A 20,989-nucleotide genomic window follows, 5' to 3' on the forward strand; every position below is an offset into this window, starting at 1 on the left:
ACTGAAGATATCCATATTCACCGGGGCCTTTTCCAGGGGGACTCGTTGAGTCCACTTTGGTTCTGCCTAGCGATGAACCCACTATCTCAGCTGCTGAACTCTACTGACTCAGGATTTAGCATCAAAAATAACAACAATGTTGTAGCGAAGCTTAATCATCTGTTGTATATGGATGATTTAAAATAATGGCTTCCACTCAAAACCACCTAGATGAGATGCTAAAAACTGTAGAAAATTTCTCAAATGATATCAGTATGCATTTTGGACTAGACAAGTGCCGTATACTAAATATAGTCAGAGGAAAGGTTCAGCCCGGAGGTTTTGATATGCAAGATGGCCAAAACATCGAGGCAATGGGTGAAAATATGTACAAATATCTCGGAGTAAAACAAGCGCGGAAAATTGACCATAAACAAATGAAAACTGAACTAACTTCGGAGTTCGTGCGAAGAGTAAGACAACTAAATCGGTCATATCTTAATAGTAAAAATTTGTTTAAGGCATTAAATACGTACGCCTGTGCCGCGCTGAGCTACTCATTTGGTATTATAAAGTGGTCAAAAACGGATATAGAGGGTCTGCAGCAGAAAGTAAGAACACTTCTCACAAAGGCGCAAAAACATCATCCACGTAGTGCAGTAGAAAGAAAAACATTACCGCGGTATCAAGGGGGAAGGGGACTTATGGATATAGGTGAGCAATTGGATAAACAAATTGCTAATTTAAGAACTTATTTTCAGGTACAGGCTGAGACATCTACTTTACATCGAGCAATTTGCGCAGTAGATGATACGACGCTGCTTAAACTGAGGGAACAAGAAATGCACATAATCCACCTGACTCAGCAAGAAAAAATGCGCACCTGGATGACTAAACCTCTGCATGGGCGACATCTCAATGAGATCAGCCAAGAATATGTCGACAATACAGCGTCGAACTATTGGTTGATATCAGGAAAGATGTTTCCCGAGACTGAGGGTTTCCTACTTGCCATTCAGGATCAGGTTATTCCAACTAAAAATTACCTGAAATATATTGTTAAAGATCCTCAAGTCCAAAATGACAAATGCCGATATGGATGCCAAGGCCAAGAAACCATCCAACATCTTACCGGTGGTTGCCAGGCATTTGTTCTTACTGATTATAAAGAACGCCATGACTCAGTAGGACAGATTATCCACCAAGAACTAGCTGACAAACTGGGACTTCTCCAAACCGACCATCTTCCTTATTATCAATACGTCCCTGATAGAATGCTTGAAAATGACAACTACACAACTACAACTGTGCTAACAGACCAACCAGTGGCCCATAATAGACCGGATCTCATACTAGTTAATAAACTTACCAGGCAAACAACACTTATTGATGTGGCGATACCTAACACCAATAATTTGCGTGTTAAATGCAACGAAAAGATCGCCAAGTATAGAGATCTAGAAATACAAATCAGGAGACAATGGAGAATGGAAAGTACCCAGACAGTAGCTATTATTCTATCTACTACTGGTGTTATTCCCAAAAACCTCCTAGCGAACATCAAACAGCTGGTTCTAAATGAACATCTTTATAAGGCCATGCAGAAAGCTGTACTCCTCGCGACGTCCAGATGTGTACGAAAATTTTTTGGGAGATACTTCAGCAAACCAAGTCACCTAGGGCTCGATAACACGAAAAGAGTCCCACCAGAGCTCAATCCTTTTAATACCGTAGGTATCTGGGATGAGTGAATTTTCCCCTTAGAGGGAGTGTGAGCCGTATGGCTAAATCTGGATAATAATAAACGAGATAATTCAATAAGTATGCTTCCTTCCCCTCTCCAACTATTTTTCCCATAACTCGGAAAATATAGACCACTCGAAAAAATTTGTAAAAAATTAATTGGAAATCGCATATGCAACAATTTCAGTCCGTACCATTTTTGTCGAAAAGTTAAAAGTGGCGGAGATATTGGGCAAAAACAGTTTTTCTTTAAAATCAAGATGGCGGCTGACGCAACGTCGGAATTCAGTAGCGATTTTAAATTTACACTACTATTCATCCCCCTAAAGGTTAGAATAATAAACTTTTGATCAGCTTGTCATGCAAGGTAAATGCTATCCTGACGGAACTATAATGACAATAGTTGAGAAACACAATACGTTAAAAATTTAGGCAATTGAATTGTTGCTATGCCACTGCAGATTTATAAAGGGAATAATAAACCAAAAATTTTCTTAATTTAAAAATTTTATTGCATTATAAAGAAAGTACAAAGCTTACAAAAGTCAAAACTAAAAATAACTACAGAAAAACTACCGAAAGTGCAACATTTAAAAAGTCAATAAACAATTCTGAAAAGCTAATTTTTAACCTTCGGGTGGGCGCGTAGCTGAAATTAGCTACAGGGTTCATTATCTTCAATGTTAAAATTTTAAAGTTGCGCGACAATAATTGTAGTAGGGCGTCTGCTCTTAAAACTTACAAAATAACACCAATCTTTATATTATAATATATGTATATTTCAACAAAGTTAAATTTTACTTGGTAGTGTTATCGTTCATTATATGAATATTTATATATAGAATTGCTATGATCCCAACTCACAAAGTACAGCTGAATTTTATTTTATATACATATGTATTTAAAAATATAAATGTTTACTCCAGAACAATTACAAGGAATTATGAATAATTTGATATGTATTGAAGACATAGACGAGATTTTGGAGAGGGACAGTGTCTTATTGAATGAGGAGCACATTACAGGAAATAATGGCTTTACCTTTTTAGAAGTAAGATATTTTAGACGAGGAGCTGGTTTACGAAAATTTGGAAGATTATTTATAGGCAATGATAAAATAAGTAAGTCGTATAAAACCCTTTTGGGGTTTTACAGTCACAATTGGGTATACAGCTAATTGGGTATACAGCTAATTGAAAGCCAAGTGTACTCTGTTCGACAGTTATGAACTGTTGAACAGAGTACACTTGGCTTTTAATCAGCTGTATACCCAATTAACCTCAACCCCTTTTTTCGTCTACCAGTTCAGCTGTTATTTTAGAGGATATATATATATATATATATATATATATATATATATATATATATATATACATAGAAATAAAAGGCACTATTCGAAAGGTAGATAGATTTGGAAAAGAGATAGATCTGGCATTAAAGTTGTCCTAGCTATTATGAGCTACAAACATTTTCTATTCATCGCAGGCACATTGAGATTTGATTATAAACACGCAAATATTTGTGGGATAAGAAAGTGGCAATGCTTATAAGATTAAAATAAAAAAATTCAACAATTTCTTTCGCAGAAGTCGGGACTATCCAACAAACACTATCTGCATTCTAAAAAGATTTCGTAATAACACGTTCTCCTAAATAGCAAGTGAGCAATTTGATTATCTTCTCTGTTCATCAAAAGTGAAATTGACACTATTAAAAAAACATACTGATGATAATATACTATAACCAAATAAAACAATGAGCTGATACTGTATATGAATAATGATCCTCATATCATGTCAGAACATAAAGATTGCCATGTGCTATATTGTACGTTTTATGAGTATTAGTGAAAATCTATATACTTTTTATTTTATGACAAATTAAATGACTAAAAGCTTAAACAATAGGATCAAAAATATTAAAGAAGCCGAGAGCAGCAATTTTCAGACCCGCAACCGGTCTCTTATTTCCGAAGTGCTCGCCCACCCGCAGATTAAAGGCAAATATTAAAAATAATAAACATTAAAATAGTAAAAACAGATGCAAAAAAATATTCTGAGAGCAATAGCAAAAAACTGTTGGTTTTTTCATTGTCAGATAATAAAACGATGTTGATAATTCAATCAAAAATTATATTTAAACTTGATATAATCGAAATAAAGTCAAAATTAATAATAAGGCAAATATAAAATCAATGACATAATTAGATTAACGTTTACTAAAGCGATGTTGATTGGAAAATTTAGTTTGGTTAACTCGACTTGATGGTTCATATTACAGAGCAATCATATTCAATAACATATTGTAACAAAATATAGGTGAGAACGGGGAAATTCCGCGCAGTTGGTAAATCCGCGCAATAAAGTAACTAGTAAACTATTACATATTATGAAAAATTGTGCACGCCCATCTCTACTAAGAATCACTTTCCGCTGTCTTCGTCTTCATGTGACTCGAGACGTTTATGCGTTTTGGGCAAATCCGCGCAATCGGACTGGGGTAATTTCACGCAGTGCGCATTTACCCCATATGAAATATATAGTAGTATTTTAAATTTCAGATGCCAAGAACTTACCATCACTACATTTGAACAAACCACTACATTTTAAAATAACAAAGTAAAAAGTGCGGCATTAGTGCAAAGATAAAATTCAAAAACGTAATTTTCGAAAATGAAAATGTAAAAAAGACAAAAGAATCTCAAAAACCAAAAAAAAAATCAAAAAGAAAAATCACATGTACGAAAAGATTCATTGGATGAAAACAAATTTGCGACGAAGACGAACTTGTTGATCTAGGTGTCAATTCTTGACTAAAGAAGAAAAGAGACTAAAGAAAGGAAAATCTAAAAATGTAAATGGTTGAAAAGTGTCAACTTCCTAACGTCTTTGTTAAAATTATGATGGATGCAATATCGAGAAGTCTCTTTTAGTTTATACTTGACGAATTATATACATTTAATAAAAAATGCTTATTCAATATATCGAAATAATTTCATTTAATACATCTAAATACAGTTCAGGTGTAACTGTACTTAAAACGTTAAGCACCTGCAAGTAAGGGTTAATGCTAGTAGAATTAAGGATTGGTTTTACTTATTACGTTATTTTGATTCCTAATACTTAAGGTTGATTATATTAATACTTAATAATGATTCCTAATACTGTCAGTTGGAAGCAAAAGGGTGAAAAAAAGTTTGTGAGACACGCTCTACCTAATATTCGAAGCAAATAAATTATGCTTTCTTTGAAAAATTAATCGCATAATGACTTTGTTTATTTAGTTAAAAATTTTAAAATATGCATTATGTATTTTAGAGTAAAAAAGGAGAGATAAGAATTTGGTGATATAATTCAACGTTTAATTAACAGTTTAATTCAACGTCAAAATAAAAAAAATAATTGAAAATAAAAATTTCGATACCTATCTCAATCTTCAGATAATAATAAAATATATAGACCAATACTGCTCTCAGAATACGTACAATAAAAACTATTCTACTTATGGTTGAAATGATTGACTTCTCTTCCATTTGCTAGTTTTCGTGTTTTTCGTCCTCGTTTTTCATGATTTTTGTTGGCAGGGCAATACTTGCGAGTATGCGCCAACTCACCAGTTGCGCCACATATTTCGCACACGTGTTTCTTCAAAATTGGACATAAAATTTTACCATTCTTTTCTTTCATGTAATGTGAGCAAACAACGTGGGTTGGCTCATTATTTTTAAGACAGAATGCACAATACACAATTTCTTGGTTCTGAAATTTAAAAAGTAATAACGGAATTGTCTACATACAGTAAGTTAAGTTTTAAATTAGATATACACACTATAAATGGCAACACTGCATGTCGTCGACTTTCCACGAACCTTCGTTAACCCGCCGCCAATATTTTTTGTCATGTCATTATACAGTGGTTGTTTAAAGCAACAACAGCGTAGATTTTTAATTTATTTTTGTAAACAACATGTCTGTATATACGCCCGCAAAAGAGGTTCAAATAATAAAATGGTTTTATGGTGGTAATTCTGGACAACAGTGTGTAGATTTATTTCCTGTGTTTTTGAGGGGAGACCAATTCCTTGCGTACAGTCAATTTAAAATATTGTTAAAAATTTTGAGAGTTGTTATTGCCTCAAAAATTTCAGACAATATCACGCTAAAGAAGTGTCACAGGAAGAAGTTGAGGAAACGGAATACCGGGATACACAAATTTGTGCAACAATCGAGGTAGATTCAATACGTTCAAGTAGAAACGTTTATAGAGAGTTAGATGTTAGCAATGTTACTGTAACGAAAATATGGAAAAAACACGGTTACAATAATTTTAAATATTAAAAACATTTTATTTACTGATAAATCTTCTGTTTAGATAGTAGGGAGACACAATCCTTCCAATTACGAGGTATTGGGCACGGTAAAACCAGCACAGAAGTGTCGTTTACCAAACTCAATGTCCTCACAAAGTTAACCTCTTTACTGGCATTTTAGGAGACCACATAATAGGTTCATTTTTTAGTGAGGGCAACTTGAATAGTAGAGTATTCTTCGATTTGTTACAGAATCATGTTCTTCCCGCTATTTTCAATCTTCCTGGATAATGTAAATCTGGACAATTTTTGGTTTCATTAAGACGGCTGTTCAGTTCACAACGCTCGAATAATTAGATAGTACTTACTAAAAAATACTTTCCCGAATCGACTTATTAGTAGAACAGGCGATATTAAGTGGCCTGCTCGATCTCCAGATCTTACACCCATGGACTTATTTTTTTGAGGACATTTAAAAAGCGTCATCTAAGATCATCCTGAGGCTAGAGCCCAAAATTTGGATAAATTAGAAAACCGAATAAGGGAAGTCTCCAAATCTATTACAGCAGAAAGTCTTACAACTGTCCGCAGAAATTTTTATGACAGATTGGGATACTGTTTAGCCGTAGAAGGTTATATATTTGAATCATTGCTGTACGGCACAAAGAATTATTTTATATTTTATTCGGAATAATTTTTTATTTTTAATAAGAGTATATTTTTTGTTTTCTCTTTTTAAATAAATGCGCATTTATTTTTAATTCCACTACAAAAATTGTTCACATTATTATAAACCGACATAATTGCACCGCCTTATAAACGTCAGTGTATTTTTATCGAGTTTATGTTATAAGAAATGAACCGGGTATACATAATGAAAATAAAAATCGACGGACGGTGATGTATATCCCATAAGTTGTTATATGTTACTGTTACTAAATAATTTTCTCGTTTTCTGTCTAGGTGTCGAAGAGGATCGGATAATTACAATTACCTCGTACGAGGCAATGTTGGCGATTTTAGTGCTTTATGTAGTGTGCAATATCTAATCCAAAACTTAACGTACTGTATATAGGTATGATACTGGAAATGTAAGACGAATTCACAATTAAATTAGAGCAAAAAAACATATAATCGAGGGCCAGCTAAGGACCACCGTTTTTTTTTTTAATTCTGATGGGTGCACCCAAGTTTTTTTATGTATTTTTGGCTGCTGGTTACGAATTTCTTGGGTGGATTTTGATACAAGTGGTCAAACAGTTGTTATAAACAATTTAATGGTTTAAAAGATTTCTGGTAAACTAAAAAACATTTTTTTTTCAAATAAAATTTCTTCTTTGTAAAAAAAACAAAGAAAATGGCGTTTACTAAGCTTTAATCCAATAATTAAAACTCGAGATATTGTAAAATGAGTGCAAAATAGTTGCAAAATAAGTATTTTTCGAAGCTTTTTTCGATCGTAACTCGGCTTCTACTTATGCAAATAAGCTTTACAAGTCTTATTTTAAAGCCTAATTTATAATCTATTAACTAAAATTTATTAAATTACTTTATCTTTATTTGTATTAAATTTATACCATTTGAAGTTAAAATTTTCTTAAAAATTAGTAAATTAATTTGTTTATAAGGATTTTATAAATTGTAAATGTATATTGCGCAAAATTGAGCAATATACATTTACATTTAAATTAACAGTAATGATAGAAGAACTCAAAAGGAACATTTTGATATTAGAAAATGTCCGTGGGTTTATTTTTGCCCAAGATATCGATATTTTAATAGCGCGCTCTGAGGTGCAAGATCGGTTCGCAGCAAAAGGTACCCACGCGAACCGCTCGATACAAATTACTTGCTTTGCAAATGGCCCATAAATTTTCAGTGGGGTTGAGGTCTGGCGAATTACCGGGCCAATCTAAAATATTAATATTCTTATTTTTGAAAAATTCCATCATTTGCTTTGACTTGTGACAGGGAGCAGCGTCCTGTTGAAGAATCTTTCCTCCTTGGGACTGACATTTTTGAAGTTCTGTGTCCAAACGCTGTTCCAACATGGATTTGTGATTTTGGCTATTCATCATGTCTTCGATTGGTACCAAAGATCCAACCAATATGTATGAAAAACATTCCCAAAAAATTTTTTTGGCGGAATTTTTTACGGTTTGAGCAATATGAGATGGTGTAAGGTTTTCATTGTCAGACTCCCTGGCGAATTTCGACCGCTGTCCCTGAACTATAAAGTGAGTTTCATCTGTAAATAGGACTTTTTTCCAGTCATCTACATTCTAATTAAAATATTTTTTGGCTCACAATAGCTTTTGTTTCTTCATTCGTTCAGTTGGAAGCTGTTTTTTTCTGTGGACGAATTGCCCTTATACCGTTCTCCAAAAGTCTTTTTCGAACATTTGAGTCATAAATCACTACACCTGATGTTGCTAGATATTGTTGGAGCTCTTGACTTGTTTTTCTTGGGCCCAATTTGCTCTTTAGAAGTAAAAATCTTTCATCTGCTAGTGTTGTTTTCTCTTTCTTCCGCATTTTCCTAACCTTTTTACATCCATTAATCCCGTTTCTCGTTTACGCTTCAAAATCTTGCTTACTATCCTTACTTATCTTGATAATCTTTTCACGCCTTCTAGGCGTAATATCCATGATGGAATTAAACGAAACAACAAGTACAAAGTACTGTTTAGTCTAAAACAACACAAGATTAGTGGAAAATGTCTTAAAATATCCTTAAATAAAAGGCAGAGAAAAGTAAGGTTAAAATTTTCAATGCTTGGTCAGTTGTAAATGTGTGGGCAATGTTGCCAACTGTGAATATTGAAAAATGCCACAATGATTCCATTAATTCGCACAATACTGTATTTTTATATTTAGTTTTTAGTACTAATGAAGTTCAAGGTATTTCGAATAGAAGACACTTAATTAATTTAAAATTACAACGAATGGAAATCGAAGAGGCTGCTCTAAAAATTATGATTGAGGATGACCATGCTAAAGATGAAAAATTTTGTGAACATATTCACTGCACCATCTGATACAGATGTGATTGTTTTACTCTTATATTTTCTCAAGATTTTTATGGCTAATGGTTTAAAGGTAAGAATAAAAAGAAAAAGTTATTAAATTATTATCATGTGATATATAATCATAAAGAACTTTGTTTCAGACCTTGTGCGTTCGTACGAGAACCAGTAAAAATATAAGAAATATACCAATTCATTATTTGGCTTCATTTCATGGTGAAGAACTATGTCAAGTGCTACCACCTTTGCACCATCTTACTGGTGCAGATTACATCAGTAAAGTCAGCACAAAAGCTAAAGCATTAAAAACAAACCCTGAAAAATATTTATATTTACAGGTATAATTTATGAATTTTCAATAATCTTCGCTGCTATCTCGAAACGTAATCATTGATCCAAAATAATTCATATTTTAAAATAGGTTTTTTTGCATCATAATAAAATATAGTCCTTTTTGAGAAAACATTTTTTTATATTGATACGTTTTTATTAGTTAATTTCATTTTTACAAAATTGATTTATAGATTTCTCGGAGTTGTCTATTCAAGAAAATCTTAAACTAGCAGAAGAATTTTTGGTAAAGATTCTGACCAACTCGGAAAATGTTAAAGTTTTGATGAACTAGGCTTTTATTTATATCACTATGGAAGTGTTTCTCTGGTTGAAGATTTTCCACCAACATCTAACTCAATCCGATTGCATATATGACGAGCATTTTATGTAGTGTACACATAATTGATGTGCCTTGATGATGATCCATTTTATTATGGATATCACATAGACAATGAGGCTCTAAAGCCCCAAAAAGTTTTAATTTTAATCCTCCAAGCACAGACTTAATACCATCATGTAAATGTTAAGATAGTAAAACTTATGTAAATGTAAAAAGCTGAGATTTCCTGTATATATTGATGTAGATGAATGAAAGAAAATATTTGTAAAAATAATATTAGTAAATAAGAACAATTTCCTTTATTAGTTATCAGTTATATTTCTGAAATCGTAGTATTTCGCGTTTTTTTTTCGTGTAGTTCAAAAACTTGGAAGTAAAAAGTAAATAGAATGAAAGTGATCTACTTTTTACGTTTTGATGATTTAATTATAAGAATTATATAAGAAAATTGTATTAGGATCTTTAAAAATGAAGATATATAATAATAACTTTATATAATAATTATAATTTGTATCGAGCGGTTCGCGCGCGTATCATTTCACTGAGAGCAGATCTTGCGCCTCAGACCGCAATTAAAATATCGATATCTTGGCTAAAAGTAAACCTACGAACACTCTCCCAAGCTCAAAATGTTCCTTTTTAGTTCTTCTATCATTATTATTAATTCAAGTGTAAATGTTTATTGCTTAAATTTGCTTAAAACCCTTATAAACCAATTAATTTATAATTTTTTAAGGAAAATTACAGCTTCAAACGGGTATAACTTTATACGAATAAAGATGAATAAAAAGATTAATACTAACCTTAGTATATATAAAAAACGTGAGACTATAACAGACCTGATCAAACAATCATTCTTAACAGAAATGGAAACTTGCACTTATCCACATAAAAGAGTCAAAACGGTCCCCGTCTCTCATAATAACCGATTCACTAAGCTCACTTCACACTATCAAACGTTTATATGCCAATAATCCAATTGCCTCACATATCAAATCAGAAATAGAGATTCTAAATAATAATAAGATCACTGTTGACTTCATGTTTGTTCCATCACATTCAGGTATACAAGGAAATGAAGAAGCAGATGAACTAGCACGCTTAGCATCCTTCAGCCAGGACTCCATTCTTATTAATGAGGTTTCTTCAGATGACTTTAAGTCAGAAATAAAACATAAAGTGTTAAGTGCGTGGCAAAATAAGTGGAGTGCATCACAAAATAAACTCAAGGAAATCAAACAATTAGTGAAACCATGGTTCCAACCCACAGCGAATAGACAGAACCAAGTGAGAATAACACGTTTGCGACTAGGACACAGTAACTTTACACATAAACACCTCTTTACGCGAACTGTGCCGCCAATGTGTGAAAATTGTCAAGTAACACTCACCGTGAAGCATATACTAACTCAGTGCAAAACATATGAAGCAGCAAGAAAGAAGCACACTATACCAAATAATATAAAGGAAGCCTTAGGAAAAAACATGAACATTAAAAACACAATAAGTTATCTTAAAGACTCAGGACTGTATCAATTATTGTAATTTTTTATAACTTTACCTGTATTATATATTTAGGTCGCTAATAACCCTGGTGGTTACAGCGTAAATAAATAAATAAAAAAAAAGATGAATAAATTTAACAAATTTAACAAAAAGTCTATAAGTTAAGCTTTAAAATGAGACTTTGTAAAGCTCATTCCAATACGTAGAAGCTGAGTTACGCTTATCTAGTATAACCATGTTACACTAATTTTACAATATCTCGAATTCTAGATTTCTTTCTTTTTTTCTTAGTTCACGAGCTGGAGCCTTAAAAACAATTAAATTTTTTATAATAATTGTTTGACCACTCGGATTGAAATCCACCCTCGAAGTTTGTAATCAGCAGTAAAAAATACAATAAAAAAACTTGGTAGGACCCATCAGAATTAAAAAGGCCACGGTGGCCCAGCTGCGCTCTAGACTATTATACATACGAGTACATACATAGAAAATACCCAATGGCTAAAAGTAGAATAATTAGCAGATATCTATAGAGCTCACAGATCTTAACAAAATCACTAAAAAATATAAATGGCCTCAAAAGGAAAAATTCTAGAACATAAAGTGTAAAAACAATTTACAAATAATTAAGATATGAAGCTTACGGAGGCGCTTGATGTTCTTAATCAAGAGCAATTTTTCAATCAAGCTTTCTCTTTGATAGCAAATTAGGTGTAGCGCAAATTCAAAGCTTCTTACTGGAGGCTGTTGAACAACGCTAGGAATAATCTTTTATTCCGACATGCATCTACGGTCCACCCTTGAAAACACTATCGTTTTCGCTCTTTACGTAGAGAAAAGACGTTAAAATGAAAGTAGAAGATTGCTTTTCATTGCAATTCGAATTCCACTATTGTTCTACACGTGTTTCGGGTTATTCAACTCCTCATCAGGAACGCTTGTGGAAGTTCAATATATATATATATATATATATATATATATATATATATATATATATATATATATATATATATATATATAATCAAGGACACACAGGGCTTGCACAAAGTGCATCCAACGAACTCTATTTCTGGCTAGTGATTTTATATTAAGCCAAGATTTCCCATGTATTTCCCTTCATCCAGTACTGTTCTTTACCAAGTTTGTTTAGGACTGCCTACTTTTCGTCCTGGCAATGTCATCTGGTGGACTACGGAGTGTGTAGCCCAGCCATCTCTATTGTTTTCGCCTTATTTGCTTTATGACACTTTCTTATTTTCCTGGTTAGTTTGGTTCCATAAATTTTCATTCGAGATTCGATTAGACCAAAATATAAGAAGGATTCTTTGTAACAAGTTATCGATGAAAACTTGTAATTAGTGACTTATGGATGATGATATCTTCCACGTTTCACAGCCATATAGTAATATAGGTTTTATATTTGTGTTGAAGATTGTTAATTTCGATTTCTTCTTCTTCTTCCTTATAAGCAATTCTGCTTGTTCATCGGCATCGGCGGATGAATACCTCTATGGAAGGTTGTCACTCCATCTTTTGCGCGGTCGTCCGATACTTCTTCTGCCGATTGGTGACATCTCTGCTATTTTGACGACACGGGTCTCCTTCATTCTTTTTGTACTTTTTGATGATTTCATCCATGATCAAATTAAAGAGGATGTGGCTCAATGAATCCCCTTGTCTTATTCCACTGCCTATTTCTATAGGTTTTGTAAGTTGTCTATCTATTCTGACTTCCATTTTGTTGTTTTGGTAGATGTTATCGATAGTTTTTATAATATTTAGAAGAATTTCTCTATTATACAGAAGATGGATTACATCTTAGAGTCTTACTCTGTCAAATGCTTTCTTGAGGTCAATCAGACACAGAAATGCCGGTCTATTATACTCTAGTGATTTCTCAGTAATTTGCTTTATAACGAATATTGCATCTGTATACGATCTTCCACTACGAAAACCCTGTTGTACATCTGCTAAACTTATCCTCTGATTTATAAGAACTTGTAAAATTTTAATTGTAAGTTTGAGCGTAGTATTTAACAAGTTTATACTTTTGTAGTTTTCTGACTGTTTTTATCTCCTTTTTTGAATAGTAGAATTAGTGTTCTCCATTCTTCCGGTATTTTATTGTGTTTTATATGTCATTAAGCATATTGTAGGCATTACGAGCCTTTATGCTGCCCAAGAAAGATCCAAGGAAAGAGAAGCATAGGGAGGCGTAGAATGTCATGGTTGCGCAACCTGAGAGATTGGTACGGATGTACATTAAATGAACTTTTCAGAGCAGCCGTCTCAAAAGTCTGAATAGCTATGATGATTGCCGACCTCCGCCAGGGAGATGGCACTTGAAGAAGAAGAAGATGCTGCCCAGATAAATAAATTCCACCACTCTCTTAATTTCCTGGTTGTTGATCACAACAGGTTGGTTGTTTCTGGTACCAAATACTTTTGCAATATTTTTCTCAAATTCCCCCATTCGTCATTCATATCTGGATTCGTAGATTGTTGTTCTAGATATGGATTTAAGTGTCTTTGATAGATATCTCTTATTTTGTCTTCTTCGAATGATATTAAATTCTTTATCGTCTTCCATCGACCCAGTATTCGAATTGTTCTAACTATTAGATAGAGGTCGGAATATATGTGACTTCCGCAGTATACTTGATTAGTTTTCATTCACAATTACATAGTGCATTATCGATCTCCATCCTCAAGTACTCTACGTGTATTATATATGAAGAAGGAAGACAAAAAATCTGATAGAAACCAAGATGGAAGAGAAGAGGTTAAAGCCTTTAAAGAGGTTAAAGAGATTAAAGGTAAAGACTACGAACCGCGTAAAATGGAAAGTTTTTGCAAAGCTATAAACCCAAGAAACCTGTTAGTTTTTATTATATTTGTATAAGAACATATTACTTACGTTTTCAGCCAAGTTAAATTTTTCGTAATATTTGTCGGTCTCATCGGTGGGACCGCTAATTTCATCAAACAAATATTTTAGTGAAGGTTGAACTACGTTGATTGATGTGAAGGCAGTTGAAGGTTGCATTACTTTACAAATTGGTCCCACTTCACTTTTATAAGCGTTTGAGTTATTCTGGTATTTAGCAACTAGAAGTAAAAACTATTATTAAAATGCTGACTCAAATGAGCAACGTTTTTTTGACAATAAAAACGAAATAAATATATCTCTAGTATTATATTCCGTATTGTAAGATAATATTAATACTGCCAGTGACGATATATTAAAGAATGATCTAAGATATAAGCCACTAATTTATTTGATATTCCACTCTGTTCAATATTGTTGTATTACATGCCTCTAATTGCGATCCTGTGTTTCACGCACCGGTTATATCGATGTTCTAGTCGCGGTAACTTTCTGGAATTTCGTGTTATCACCCAAAATTCGGCCTACCTCCCTCAGCTGGTTATTTCTAGAACATATGATCTGTTTATATAAGCCCACCGAGTCGACATTAGATTATCAGTATAAACAAATTATATTGCAAGCGATAATTATTAATGTATTATCTTATATTAATTTTATAGGAGATTTAAGTTGCTTAACTAAGTTGCTAACTTAAGTCCATATAAAGACGATGTCCCAGGTCCAGCAACCCCTGTTGGGAGTTTTACGTTGCCATAAAGTGAATCTGTTTAAAATTTTAACATTCTAAAAAATGATCAGCAACAATATAATATAAAGCCAATTAGAATAAGCGAAATAGAAGAAACAACTAGACACCTCCAAAATACAGTAAACAATATAAGCACTTAGAATAAAGAATATCGCATAAAAATTAAGGAAAGAAATCTGCCCATATCGATTTCAGTTTCAAAAAAAAATTAATAATCACGCAGTTAGACTAAAGAATAAAATTGTACCGTACAAGAAAACAGTTAATTTAGGGATACATTTGGATAGCAAATTAAAATGGCAGTAACATATCAGAAAGAAAACTGAACAACTGAAACTGAAATACACGAAGTTATATTGGATGTTAAGCTCTTAATTTAAAATTAAAAACAAGGTATTAGTTTACAAACAAATGCTTAAACCAGCATGGTCCTATGTCTACAAATATGGGCTTGTACTAGTGAAAGTAATGTACTTGTTTTCAAAGAGTCCAAAAACGAATACTAAGGAACATAGTCAACGCTCCGTCGTATATCCGCAACAAAGTATATCCCCCACATCGGGATCTCCATATAATAACAGTTGAAGAAGAAATAAAGAAGATTGTCAATGATCACGAAAAGCGACACCATAACTATATAAACAGAAAAATGTTAGAACTAGTAGATAGTCAAGATCTTGTTAGCCGTCTCTAACTCAATAAAACTTTCAGACTTCTGTGGTTGTGTTATAGTGATAAATGAATAAACATCGAGAAAACGCAGTATTCACTATATATAAGCAAGCACTATATCAAAAATGCAACAGAATAACTTATAGGTGCAACACGAAACTATAGAAACGGTGAAAAAGTTTTGCTACTTAGAGTCACTAGTTGATTGCAAAAAAACACATCCAAAGAAACAAGAAAAAGAATATGCGTGGCTAACCGCTGTTATTTTGGCCTAGGCCCTCAACGTAGAGAAAGAAATATGTCAAAAGCTACAAAGTGCAAACTTTATAAAACAATAATACGCTCAGTGCTCACTTAAGGTTTGGAAACATGGGCAATGACGACCCGAGATAAAGAGTTTGGCGGAGTTAACGAACAGGATCTGTGGATAAGGCGATATAATTTCGATATTTCTATAGATTCTTTGGTGATGCTGATATTGTGAAAACCATTAAAATAAACCATGGGTTGGCCACGTTATATGGATGGATGAAAGTACTCCTTCTAAAATTCTTCTTCTTAGGGTGCCTGTCCGTTCCGAACGTTGGCCATCATTCTGGCTATGATGACTTTGTTGGTTGCTATACGAAATAGCTGTGTTGAGGTCTTTCTATACCATGCTCTCAGGTTAGCAAGCCAGGATATTCTTCTTCGTCCTGGGCCCCTTTTTCCTTCAATTTTACCTTGCAAAATGCATTGGAGTAGCTCATATCTCCTTAATTTCTCATTATATGTCCCAAGTACTGCAGCTTACGGCCCTTCACAATGTTGAGCAAATCCACGGTTGTGTTCATTCTCCGCAGTACTTCTTCATTGGTGACCTTGTCTGTCCATGGTATCTTCAGGATCCTTCTTTATAACCTTAGTTCCAAAGCGTGAAGTTTTGATAGAGTTTCCGCCTTCAATATACTCCGTACAGAAGCACTGAGTACACGTACCATTTAAGGAGCCTCATTTTTATTTCTAGGGTGAGGTCATGGCTCTTGAACACAGAACTCATAGTCAAGAATACACATTTTGCCTTTCCGATGCGACATTTAATCTCTTGGGTATTGTCCCACGACTCATTGATTATAGTTCCCAAGTAGTTGTACTGTGAGACACGTTTAATTCTCATTCGGTTCACATAGAGATTTGCTTCAGTTATGTTTTCCTTGCTGATGATCATTAGCTTGGTTTTGTTGGTGTTTGTATAAAGTCCATATGTTCTACTTGTTTCCGTTATTTTGTTCATTAAGTTTTGCAGCACTTCTATAGTATTGGAAAACACTATTCTACCATCTGCATACCGCAGGTTATTGAGCTTGACTACATTTATTGAAATGCCTTCATCAATATCTTTTAGAGCCTCTTTAAAAATGTGCTCCGAGTACAGATTGAATATCAGTGGTGAAACTATGCACCCCTGTCTCACTCCCCTAAGATTTTCACCTGATCTCTATATTCTCCATCTATTGGGAGCACCGCTGATTTATTTCAATACAGGTTAGGTATTATTTTTAGGTCTCTTCCGTCAATCCCTGTCCTCTTCCCTCATGCAGAAACATCACAGCTGACATCTCTACATTTCTGAAACAATACCTGCACGCTAAATAAAGCTTCCCTCGTACCAAACGCGTTCCTCGCGTTTCTAGTAAATTCTTTTGTCGATGACTTTTAAAAAACAGCTTCAACAGAAGGCTCAATAGGCCTTCTAAAATAACCATGCTAAATAGGCCGGTCGAAGGAAGAAGGAGATGACTTACTCAGGTATCTGGACGATGTATAGGACGGTTTAAGGGAGATTGTATTAAGGGAATGAAGAAGACAGAGACTCGACATAAAAATATGGAAGAATGTTTTGAGACAGGCCAGCGCTCACGAAGAGTTATAGCGCCAATGATGATGCTCAGAAATATTCGGCGACATCTGTGAAAACGATATTTAAGGAGGAGGTACAAGTATGAGATGTACCACAAATACAAACAGATACTTGATGGTAAAGACATAGTATCCTTATGTCACAGTCTGGGGGAAGTAGATGGAGAGGGTGGCCAAAACTTAGATTGAAGGATGGTGCAGACCACAATGCCGGAAAAGTAGGTGCAATAATTTGGCATATGTTGGTAATGTATAGAATTGACTGGCGAAATAGATTTAGGAAGATCGAAGGTCTACTACAGAACTGTAGTACTATTGATGATAACGATAGAGAGTGAAGAGGATTTACACTTTTTATTCGCATGTTTAACAATATATTTAACAGCATTCCAAATTGAAAGTGTTTCTTCTTTAGAATCACTCATTTTTAAAAAATGTTTTGAATTAATTAGTTGTAATTACTATTTAAATGGGAATAAGTCACAATTAAAGGTTAAAGTACGTTTATTGACGTTTCAATTTCCACTTCGGAAATCGTTCTCAAAATATAAACATTAGTGATTAATTAATTAGTTGTATTAAAAATAATGAATAAAACAGTATATATAAACCAAAGCCTCACTATTACCTAACCTTCAGTATAAATAACATGGAATATTATTAGATTATATCACATAAACAAATTTTGTGCTGCTCCTGTCACAGCTTTCATCGCTGTTTATATAATTCATAATGCCACCTGCTAACGTATTAACAAAGCAAACGTTGTTTACTTCTGACAGAGTGAATAATTTTATATAAATTACATTTATAATACAAATATAAATTACATTTATAATATAATATAAATTACATTTATATAAAATTATTTCAAAACGAGAAGTGTCATAAAACATTAAACAGATGATTCAAAATTGTTATTGATTGTGATTGTTGACATTTATGACTTTTAAATTTTGACAATCGTTATGACAATTTTCATGCAATCATGCAGTATTTAATTTAAACCTGCTTAGAATAAATATTATGATGACTAGAAACGAATTGATCGAGAGTAGTGAATCGATTTGAAGACCCGTTATTTCGTGACGCTACTGGTGACGCATTCTCGTGACGCTAGTTTCGTGACACTCGCCTCAGCATTTTACTAGAGAGAAAAAAAGTAATACAACGCCAGTATAAAAGCTTCGCTTTAAATAAACAATTGGGCAGAGTGGTACCCATAATTAAAACTATACAAAAAAAAATTAAATTAAAGTCAAAAATTAACTAACATCGGAAATAGATATTAATCCACTCGAGGAATCCGCCAAATGTTTGCTATAAATATTCAAAGCAGCGGCGGAGACACTGCATGAAACTATCAACATCTCAGACAAATCTCTAGTGCTAACAATGAAGCCCAAACGAGTTATGTTATTTTCGTTCGAAATCAATTTAAAGTCGTTACTTGGAGGTTTTCGGGGTGCTGAACACGAATATTATAAAGGCGATGATCCTCAACCTACCTGGTGCCCAGGCTGAACCTTATCTTCTGAAGTTTTATGTTATATATTTTTACTTGAAATCAGTCAAAAGTCATTACTTTGGGGTTTTCGAGGTCGATGAACACGAATATTATGACAGCGATCACTGGAAGATAGCTACCTGGAATCCAGTGTGGTTTTATGTTATTTTTTTTTTTTTTTTTCGAAATCAGTCACAAGTCATTATTCGCGGGTGTTTGGGGTTGCTGAACAGGAACATTACGACGGCGATGATCTCTAAGGTAGCAGGTGCCCAGTGTACATCTCGTCTCTTGAAGTTTTTTTGTTAATTTGTTATTTAAGGTTTTTATGAAAGGGGTATCAAATAAGAGTTAATTGTGTGATTTCTTGAATATAAATACAAAAAAAAATTAACAAATAATCTTATCATTCAAATTTATTTCTTCCTCATCTTCTTCTGTATAATTGAGTTTCTTCACAATTCTCCATATTCATGCAATTTTCAGCCAGCACAATTTTTACGTACCAAATTGTAAACCAAGCCATTCTTTCTACATTCACATTTTGTATAAAAAAACCAATGGTTTTTATAATAATTAGAAATAGAAGGATGAGAAAAAACGCACTTTAACTATGTTACTTGGAGGATATCTGTATACTAGTACGAATGAGAGAAAAAATATAAGTGCACAGGTGAGATTATAATATGTATCACCTGGCACTTAATCAGTGCTATCAATTGCTTAAAAGCGATTAATTTAAAAAATAATGTTTTGGATAATTTTTAGAAGTTTTATATAAAATAGCATGAGATATTCTAAGATCATTTATCAAATATTGGTGTTCAGCGACCTCGAAAACTCCCGAAAACTCTCGACCCCGAAAACTGCTGAAACTCCCGAGTAATGACTCGACTGATTTAGAATGAAACTAACATAATCCAGAAGACGAGATCCATCCTGGATACCATGCAGCTCAACAAAATTTAACTCATACCTGTCGATGTTTTTTGAGTTGCAAATTTTTCATTTTCTATGTACTTTGGAGATGCATGTTTCTTATGTACAAAATTCAATTTTCATTTTACTACCATAAATTTTGTTCACAAACTTCCTGAATCTTTCCGAATCGAATGCAAAAAGTTACACAGCGATTTATGTTTATGCAGACAATTGGTAGGTTTAGTGCTTTTTAGTGCTTTATTTCCTCACCTAAGTCAGAGATAGAATAACAAATAACGAAATAAGAGATCTCTGTAATATCTAGGATATTGTACGATGAGAACGCTAGCTAGAATAGGAAGAAATTTAAAACCAACAGACACCAGCAATACTTTTTAAATTTAAAAGGTAAAATAGCTGACGAATACGATTAAGATTCATTTAATTAAGTTGCCTGCCTGTTTGATTGTGATTATCCCAAACATGGCCAGATTTACACAAGAGAATTATATTTCTCCTCCAGTCGTCAGGGACGAAAATGCCACTGAACCTCTAAAAATCATACGAACAAGCTACAATTTGCAGATAATGTCAATTTTGGTATCCCAAACAATATGCAAAAAAGTTTACCACTTTATCCCTTGGCTTCCGCCTAAAATCCCCCCTCGTAGGTGAGAAAACGGAAAAAATCGATGTAACAAGAATCTATATGCCCTAGAAAAAAATGTTTCAAATAATAAATGTAGTTAAGACAATTTTAAATAAAAATGTTTATTATAATTTTGATTGTCAGTTACGCAAGCGAAATCAATTTTAAATAAAATTTGTATCAACTAAACTCCTGGACAAAATTAACGCACCACTCATATTTTTCTCAATAATCTTTATTTATTGATAATTTACTGTACGACAAGTTGCCTATGGACCTTGTTTGACAGTGACAGTTGTTATGTAAGCTAATAATAGTCTTGTTTTAAAAATAATTTGAATTAAACTTCGTTTTAGACTAAAAGTGAGTTTTTTTCATAAAAAGTGCATTTGTTATCACATGCATGTTTGAAAGTTCATTTGCATAAAAATCAAATAAAAAAATGAACCGCCAAAGAAATTTGTTAA

At 33.2% G+C, this 20,989-nt stretch overlaps 1 protein-coding gene across 1 annotated transcript in view; it reads right to left on the minus strand.

The window, feature by feature from the left end:
- Positions 1–2,211: 2,211 nt before the first annotated feature.
- nanos (RNA-binding protein nanos) overlaps positions 2,212–20,989 on the minus strand; it is a 30,688-nt gene continuing 11,910 nt past the window's right edge. The window contains exons 2-3 of the mRNA XM_072520126.1: positions 14,154–14,344; positions 2,212–5,480 (exon numbers count right to left, since the gene is read on the minus strand). Coding sequence (XP_072376227.1) covers positions 5,220–5,480; positions 14,154–14,344 — 452 coding nt within the window. The 3' untranslated portion in view covers positions 2,212–5,219. The remainder of the gene's footprint in view (positions 5,481–14,153; positions 14,345–20,989) is intronic.

This window comes from Diabrotica undecimpunctata, chromosome 1 (assembly GCF_040954645.1).
Source record: "Diabrotica undecimpunctata isolate CICGRU chromosome 1, icDiaUnde3, whole genome shotgun sequence".
In the NCBI taxonomy this organism is placed as follows: domain Eukaryota; kingdom Metazoa; phylum Arthropoda; class Insecta; order Coleoptera; family Chrysomelidae; genus Diabrotica; species Diabrotica undecimpunctata.